The sequence below is a fragment of the Vigna umbellata genome, chromosome 8, assembly GCF_029865625.1.
Source record: "Vigna umbellata cultivar VRB3 chromosome 8, Vumbellata_1.0, whole genome shotgun sequence".
NCBI lineage: Eukaryota > Viridiplantae > Streptophyta > Magnoliopsida > Fabales > Fabaceae > Vigna > Vigna umbellata.
Genome location: NC_142172.1, coordinates 23,626,113 through 23,635,539, shown reverse-complemented (window position 1 = coordinate 23,635,539; position 9,427 = coordinate 23,626,113). Strand labels below are relative to the sequence as shown.

Here is a 9,427-nt window from a genome sequence, read left to right as displayed (position 1 = left end):
GATGCATACACCTCTTCATATGTGGATCTTCTGAAGCAAGTGGGTATAAAATTTTCTGGATTAACATTACAGTAATTCATTGCTGCAATTGCATGACAGCATGGGATGCCACTGATCATTTACTTTCTGCAGCTACACTCTTTAGTGTCCAGATCCACTGTGAACTTGTTCTCAACAGATGAAGTGTGCCTAACCTCAAAAATCTTTCATCCAGCCCAGCTGAAAGAAATAAAGCACATCAATTAACGTAAATAACAAAATGTATATAAATTGTGGTGATAAGATTACCTTGACAGCCAAAATCTAGACAAATTACATTCTTTCTGAAGCCTCTTCTTTATCTTTGGGCATACTGTGAAGTCCATAGATGTCACCTTGCTTCTGTTGGTGGCCCACCTTTTCATGAGATACACTCTGATATCCTCCATCATTGTGATAATTGGTTTTCCTCTTGCATGACTGAGGACACTGTTGAAAGCTTCAGTGATGTTGTTATCAAGGGTATCACACATTGGTTGAGATGTGAAGCGAGACCTTGACCAAAACCTGTTGAAAAAAACAATTCTCAAATGGGTTACAATGCATCTGTGACAGTAATGTGTATATAATGGCTAATGGGTTACCTTGGGGGAATGGCTATGAGGTATTTATATGCTTCAACATTGACTTCTTTAATTTTCAGCATTTCTCTCTCCCGAGCCTGGGGATATGTGGTGGTTGCAGCACTCCACATCAGATTTTTTAATACCTGCCCACCAAACCTTTTCCTAAAGTTTGCATAGAGGTGCCTTAAACAATATCTTTGTTCTGCCCGAGGCAAAAGCTCTTGAATAGCTAAGACTAACCCCTGCACAATTAAATTTAGTAATAAAACCATATCCTATACAAAATCATTAACTAAAAATGAAAATAAGCTGCACATTATACCTTCTGCTGGTCTGACATCCATGTGCACCCTCCACATACTTGACTGCCCCCGAGGTCTTCAATTAACAATTGCAAAAACCATGTCCAAGTGTCTTTGCTCTCCACTTCTACTACTGCATAGGCAAGGGGTAACATTTGGTCGTTTGGGTCCCTACCAACAGCAGTCAGCAGCTCCCCCTTGTAAACACCTTTCAAAAAACATCCGTCTAAACATATAATGGGCCTACAACTTATGAAACTATCTTTACAAGCTTTGAGACAAACATACATTCTTTGAAAGATTGGGTCACCATTATGAGAGTCAACTTTAATTTGCACTGTTGACCCTGGATTACACCTCAACAGCTCATGTCCATAGTCGTACACCCTTTTATATTGTTGGTTTAATACCTCTTTTGGCCCCTCGAAAGGGGGCAAATGTTCAATTGGGTCCTACCTTTTTTTAGAAGTTCAATGTGGTCCCAAATTTTGTAAAAAGTGTGCAATCAAGTCCTTTTTGGAAACGGCGTTGATTTTTTAACAGAGTAGTTGACAGAGTGGACTGAAGTTAGCTACGTGGCTGTGAGAGGGTAATACGTGGTTTTCCTAATTCGAAAAATCCTAAATTTGAAAATTAGGAACCTAATTAAAATTAGAATTAAGAGGGAAAACTCCCAATCTGAAAGGATTATGAACCCTAAATTGGAAATCCCAATTTCTTTCTACCCTCTTCTTCTTATGTCTGCTTCGTCACGCTCATGTGAGGGAAAGATATAGTTTTCCCTTCTCTTCTTCTCCTTCAGCGCTGCTCTGCAACCATATGGCAGCTTCCTTTCTCTCACGTTGGGATAACTCGCGACAGCTTTGGGGTGGTCCGCGGCGGCGGAGCTTGTGAGCGATACAGCGGCAGAGGTGCGACCCTTGGGGTTTCGATGGTGGTTCGCGCGGTGGGTCTCGAGCGACAGGTTTGCGAAGATCAACGAAACTTCGCCGAGGTTGGCCGCTGGATCTCTGGGTTTTGGTTTTTGTTTTTGGTTCTAGTTTTCTGCAGGTGGAGGGCTGGCCTCGCGGTATGGTTCGACTTCTTCGACCTGGTTCGTCGGCGGCGAAGGACGGAGCTTCTGGTTTATTCCTTCAGCGGCGGTCTTTGGTCTTGGAATGAGGGGAACTCAAGCAAAAAAAAAATTCAAGTATACTATGTTCGCTAACAATAGATTCATCTCTGTATGTTTGCGTATGGAATTCGGCTAGCAGATTCTATTCCTTCTAAATAACATGATTCCTGAATGCCGTAATCATTTTGGGTGACAAGAACAAGATGAATGCCACGTATCACCCTCACACAACCACGTATCACCCTCACACAGCCACGTATTACCCTCTCACAGCCACGTAGCTAACTTCAGTCCACCCTGTCAGCTGCTCCGTTAAAAAATCAACGCCGTTTCCAAAAAGGACTTGATTGCACACTTTTTACAAAATTTGGGACCACATTGAACTTCTAAAAAAAGGTAGGACCCAATTGAACATTTGCCCCCTTTCGGGGACCAAAAGAGGTATTAAACCTATATTGTTCTATGAAATCTCCTTCAACCTGTCTTGTGGCAATTAACTTTGCCCTTCTTGCCTTGGATATTGAAACATTTGTATTCCATTTTCTTAATGCTTTAGTACGAATATCATTCACCTTTAAACTAGGATTCTCAACTAAAGATCTATCTATTTCCTGACTTAACCACTTAGCATTCATCAGTTTAATATTAAGTTGTCTACTACAACTATGAGTATCAATTATCTTCCTCAATTGCCAAATTTTTCGTGACGGCAAATAACCACAATAAGCTAGCCATGGGCACTTACCTTGGCCACCCATGCATGTCACCCTCACCCTACGGTTATCATTTTTGATAAATTTTACATCCCTCCCAGCATGAACAACATACCTTCTAATAGCATCCTTAAACTCTTCCCTATTAGTAAAAATAGTGCCCACTTCCCACTTGTAATCTGCCATGGACTTCTGCTTTGCATATTTTGAGAAAGGACCTACATCTATTGTATCATCATTGTCATCCTCCTCACTTGCACTATTTTCAGGAGTTAAAAGCTTACCAGACTCCCAATCATCATCTGACAAACCCCTACATTGTTGGGTTTCTTTTTCACTGTCTTCATCATCCACGTATTCATCACCACTCAGATCATCCATTCCTGCTGCATCATCACTGTTCACTTCCACTTCTTCTTCACTTTCGACCTCAATTTCAGCCTCATTATCCACTTCTAATGCTTCTTCACTTACATCCTCAACTTCATCCTCATTCTCAACCTCCACTGCAACCTCATCATTATACACTGAATCCTCCATCTCAACCTCCAATGCATCGTCATGCTCAACATCCAACCAATCCTCATTGTCAACATCCAGTAAATCCTCATTGTGAACCTCCAATCCTTCACTTACATTCTCAACATCCCGTGCATCCTCATTCTCAACCTCCACTGCACCCTCCACTACGTCTTCCATTCCTTCTTCACCACCCTCAACATGTGCGTCTCCTCCTACACCACTATCCTCACCACTCTCTGCATGACCTTCACATAGCAAAAGAATCTCATTCTCATCATTTTCTAAGATAGTTGCTTCGTTCACCCCATGCACAACATACAGGTTCACTTCCCCCAAATACTTAGCCACATTCATCATGTTCATAGCTCCTTTATCATCATCAACCTTATGTAGAACATGTTGGACACTGTAATATAATTCTTCTACTTCCATGTATCCCATATGGTTAAGTGAACCTAATACTCCAAAATAACACCATTTATCGGGGTCTACGTCCCAATTAACTATCTCTCCGCCTATATAATTAAAGGGGACTTCTTTGATCAAGGTCCCACCATGGTGGACCACTACCCAAAACATGTCATCAGACATCCCTACCCGAACCCTGCAAATGCAAACGGGGGACCACTAATTTCAGTTAAAGTAAGACCTATGGGACCACTATCATGCATCAAAAGAAGACAACTTTTCACAGAAAACAATTTCACCCATAGTTAAACCCCCTCAAACGCGATAACAATGAAAACATTTTTGAAAAACCTATAACCTGATTTGATTTGCCGAATTGGATTTCCTCTGCAGATTTCACCTTCAAGATCACCCAATTTGGATTTGCAGGTCCTCCAAAATGCTTATCCCCAAATCACGATTTCGAATTACCCAAACCAAACCCTAACACTCATAATTTTAATCACTGCCCACTGCCGCGTTCTCAGTTAAAAACATTGTCACTGCCACGTTACAAGCGTAAAAAGCCACGTTGCACACATCAGTCCACGCTGTCAGTAGAATCGTTAAATATTTAACGCCATGACCAAAAAGGATTAAATTGGACACTTTTTTCACAACGTGGGACCACATTGAACTTTTTGAAAAAGGTAGGACGAAATTGAACATTTTCCTTATAAAGAGGGACAAAAAGAGGTATTAAACCTTTATAAAATATAAAGTCTACTTTGGCATCTTAAAACCTTCATATAGGTTTGGAGTTGGAACCAGGATGGGCTACATATACTACCATTGAGGGATGAGCATGTTCAAGGGATCATTAACTCGTGGGACCTAAGCCTACTTTTTTAGAAAATATTTTAATTATTTTTTTATTTACATGTGAATTTTTTCCTGAGTCGTTCACACAAATTATAAAATCATGACAAAGTAAAAAATAAAAAATAAATAACACTATTCCCATGATAAAGTAAGGTAAAAAACAAAATAAATAATATTATATTAATAAATAGAAAATTAATTGTAAAATAAAGTTTTTATTAATTTATATAATGTACAATTTTCCAATAAAATATATATATATAGAACCGCTTAGTAATAAATAGTAGGATAGATTTAAATAAGAATGGACATGGATTGGATTTTTAAAGATCGTATCCAAATCTAATTCAGACTCAATATGTAAATTTAAGGTTTAATCCTTTACTACATCCCTATTTATGTACGAATTTCTCAATTGGGTCCTCGTTTTTTAAAGTGTATCAAAATGGTCCCTAATTTTGAAAATTGATATCAATTGAGTCCTTTCCATTAAGTTGGCTGGACGGCGTTAAAAAAATTGATGAGTGGGATGTTGAGATGACGAACGAGCGCTCGTCCACCAGCGAACGAACGCTCGTCCATCAGCGAACGAACGCTCGTCGACCACCGAACGAACGGTCGTCCAGTGTGGAACGAACGGTTGTCCAGCAGTAAGAGGTCGACGAGCGTTCGTTCTCTGGTGGACGAGCGTTCGTTCGCTGCTGGACGAGCGTTCGTTCGCTGGTGGACGAGCGCTCGTTTGTCATCTCAGCATCCACTCATCAATTTTTTTAACGCCGTCCAGCCAACTTAACGGAAAGGACTCAATTGATATCAATTTTCAAAATTAGGGACCATTTTGATACACTTTAAAAAACGAGGACCCAATTGAGAAATTCGTACATAAATAGGGATGTAGTAAAGGATTAAACCTAAATTTAAATATGTAGATCAGATTTTGGATCTAAATTCACTTCTTGTAAAAAAACTTGTTTGGACTTTTTTTAAAATCTAGATTCAAATATTTAGACCAAGTTGTAAATTTAATTTTTATAAATCCAAACTTAAATTTTTATAAATCTAATTTTTATTTTAAATCTATATTTTAAAAATAAAATAATTATTTCATCTAAGATTGTGAATGATCCATCTCGACCTTCAACTTAGATTGAATCATCTCAACTTTTAGTTTGGACCAAACTATCTTAACCTTTAGCTTAGATCAACTCATCTTAATCTTTGGTCTGGGCTAGTCCGTCTTGATTTTTGGCTTAAGTCAGTTCGTCCCGACCTTCATTCCAAAGTAATCGATCTTGAAATTTGGTTTGTCCCAACCTATCTTCACTGTTGACCATGATCGATCTGTCTTGTTCTTCGGTCTGAGCTCTCCCATTTCAATCTCTGACTTAAGCCAATTCATCTTGACTTTCGTTTCAAATTGGCTCATCTCAATCTTCAATCCGATTCAACCTAAATTAAAGGCTTCAATTTATTCATTCGCTACATTATTTTTACTAAAAAGAAATACAATTTATTTGATGTGTTATTGAACTTTAAATAATACCAAAGTGATTAAATTTTTTAAAAAATTTATATTATTATTTTTAATTATATTTCGGAACTGAGAATGGAGTTTAAATAATAAAAAAATTAACTCAACTATCCGTTTTTAGTTAATTTAATTACAAATTTGATAAGATAGATTGACGAAAATTCATGTTTATGATAATAAAATTAAAATATTTATCTATTTTAATAAACATTAATCACAATTAAAATAAAATTATTAATTTATGTGATTAATTAAATAAATAAATTAAATATGAAAATTGTAATATCCCAAATTTTATAATATTAAAACTATAAAGGAATTATTACATAATTAATAAAATATATCACTTAACAGACAAGAATATAAAGTTAATTTACAGTAATCTAATATAACCATAAAAAAAACAAACTTTATATACAAGATACTAAGGTCAAAACTATAAACAAGAATGGTCATCTAAACCATCAAAATAACATAACCATTATAGGTATAACTACTAAAACCACTAAACATTTGAGTTTTCTCCACTTAACGCTTGCTCCACGGTCACCTCATCACCTTCTGTTCACACCCACCAGATGATCATAGCCAAGATGAAAATGCACAGGAACATACCAACAAGACACAAACAATAGGGTAAGCTAATGATACAAAACAAATCATAATATACCTTAACATTTTATACATGAGTCACGTTTAATATAAAGCAATCCAAACATGTTAAATATGCCAAGACCTAGAGTGGACTATCCAGATTTAGTATGAATGTCGAGTTATGGCGGGTTGTGCACTTGTGGTGGCCTCTACTGTTTTGCAAAGTCATTGCCAATGGGTTTCACCCTACCACACTCACAAAGTTAGTCTCTCTACCGTGTCTTAGTCCATACTGGAAGCGCCTAGAATAAGACATCTTGCTACTTTCACCATATGTATCAAACCTCTCTAGTTGAGAATAAATTATCATTAGAGTTTCAAGATAACCCCCAAAACTGAGCTTCCTACATTCATACCAACAACACTTTGATACAACCATTAAGAATCCTCCTTAGGACTCTTACACACCTCATTTCATTCAAACACATGTTCCAAACATTTACCATAAATCACACAACAAACCATTTTAACTTTTAAAATAATACACATAAAAGAAAGGATTAAAAAACACTTAAGAATGTTAAGACAAAATTTTCCATAGTCTAAACATTCTCATGTTTTGATGTTTAACCAAATAACATTAAACGAAATAACAATCTAGAAATAACATAGGGAGAAACATAAGACTTAGAACCAAAATCTCCAACACATAAAACCTTAGGAAAACACTTAGAATTTTAGGAAACAGAAAAACTACTAAGTCAAAACACCCAGACGCAATGCTAAACGACTGTTAAGTCAAAGCGTCTAAGAGAGTTGAAGTTAAACGCGTAAAGCTTATCATACCCAAAGGGTATTCAATTTAACTCTCGGGAAAATGAAACAATGTCAAGACGATGTCATTGACAAAAACACTCTAAAAGATTGAAACCTAAAACAACAAAGAAAACACAAACAATGATAAACGTTATACAAATAGGGAGGCAAAATCACAAGAAGCGTTTACTTAGTCTAAATGATACCATGACCTAAACTTTTGCTTCGTCCAACGATGAAGTCTTTACTCAACACTTGGTATCTTTAGAAGAAAAGCTTAATTGTTAAACGCTACCTCAACGGTAGGAAATCAAAAAACACTTTGTTGTTTTGAGCAAACATTAAATGACATTAAATGTTCAACATTCAAAAACAACAAAAGTGATAAGAGAAAAGATATACTAGCTGCATACACAATCTACTCTATTCTTTGGAGATGAGCTACTCTACATGCATTCACAAGCTTCAAATTAAAATATCATAAGTGGACGTTAAAGACAAAAAAGATATTCACAAAATGTTCTTCACTTAAAGCGGTGTCTAAAAGAAAGTACAACCTACTTCAAGCAAAGTACTGAAAAGGCATGCCTACTATAATAAGTTAACTTTATCCAACGACTGTTGTACATGAAGAAAAAGAAGACATGAGAATCAAGGCCAAGAGCTTAGTCTAACGGACACTTATCCAAAAAACCTTTAAATAGAAGATCATTCAAATGAAGAATCAAGAAGATAGCATACAATGAAATATTCATACTTTAACAAGCGTTCAAAAGAAAAGCACAAAAAGAGCTTAAGAAAAAGAAAACATCTGAGTAGAAAAAAAGAAGAGAAAAGAAGAAAGGCAATACTCTTAAGCTTCATTGTAATATTGCTTATTGATTATACGAAAGAGAGAAAGAGAAAAGAGAGAAACACCGACAAGTTTTTAGATTGTATTGTATTGTAATCACATCCTCTATACGAGAGTAATATAGTTTGAACGACTTGTAAGTAATCGTTAATTGTAATTCTGAAGAGAATTAAAACACTTGTTAAACTTAGTTGAGTTAAGGAAATCTAGGCAAGGTTGTTTAGTACTAGGAGTGGTGCGAATACTCATCCAGTCTAGGGTAACAAAAGGTTATTCACTAACTGAGGAGACTAGGAGTGGTGAGAATACTCATCCAGTCTAGGATAACAAGAGGTTATTTACTGACTGAGAAGACCAAGAGTGGTGCAAATACTTAGTTGTAATCTTGTTAAAGATTATAGTGAAACTCTCTATGGAGAAGACTGGACGTAGCTCAATTGGAGTAAACCAGTATAAAAATATTAGTGCAATTATCTCATCTCTTGTCTAAACGCTTCTCTTGTAAAACCTACAACAATGCTTTTATTTCTAAATACATTAACCTTTCGCTCTAAACAATTATCCTTCAACAAATGAAGTTCTTACAAACTCTATAGTGTAGTTTTGAATAGCACATCAAAAGCAAGTATCTTTTATAATCATTTATTAGGTCGAGCAACTAAACATTTACCAGAAAAACTCAAGACTCGACAACCGCTATATTAGAAGGGTTGCAAAAGAATTTTTCCATTAACTCTATTCAACCTTCCCTTCTAGTGTTTTTTAATTACTTCAAAGAAAATAAACTAACTCGCCCAACGAACAACCTCTGCTCGCCCTACGAGAGACAAAACAACAAGCCTCCCAAGCTAAGCGAGTTGGCTCGCTTAGCCTCTACAACTCTCTGCCAAACACCCCAAGTACTCGCCTAGCGAGCTCCTTCACTGGCCTAACGAGGTCCAAAATATTAAGCTTCCTAAGCTGAGCGAGCTGGCTCACTCATCCTTTGAAACTCACTACCAAAACTCCCTTAAACTCACTCATAGATCCCATTTTCCTCACCCAGCCTAACTGCATAATTCTACAGCAATAAAACTGCATAATTCTGCAGCACTAAAGTTGCATAATT

At 36.6% G+C, this 9,427-nt stretch overlaps 1 protein-coding gene across 1 annotated transcript; it reads right to left on the bottom strand.

Annotated features, from left to right (window-relative positions):
- Positions 1-206: 206 nt before the first annotated feature.
- Positions 207-3,847, bottom strand: LOC148194305 (uncharacterized). The gene is made up of 5 exons (XM_088097180.1): positions 2,472-3,847; positions 928-1,294; positions 624-847; positions 289-546; positions 207-219 (listed from the first exon to the last, which is right to left on the bottom strand). Exons 1-5 carry the CDS (start codon positions 3,845-3,847, stop codon positions 207-209), a joined length of 2,238 nt encoding a protein of 745 aa, XP_087953306.1.
- Between the last annotated feature and the right edge of the window lie 5,580 nt (positions 3,848-9,427).

Bases quoted from the DNA above. Each gene is read 5' to 3' on its own strand.
- LOC148194305 (XM_088097180.1), bottom strand. From the start codon at position 3,847: ATGTCTGATGACATGTTTTGGGTAGTGGTCCACCATGGTGGGACCTTG. The intron at 848-927 runs GTATAATGTGCA...TTAATTGTGCAG, and splicing joins GGATGTCAGACCAGCAGAAG to GGGTTAGTCTTAGCTATTCA. The intron at 547-623 runs GTAACCCATTAG...TTTTTTCAACAG, and splicing joins CTCATAGCCATTCCCCCAAG to GTTTTGGTCAAGGTCTCGCT.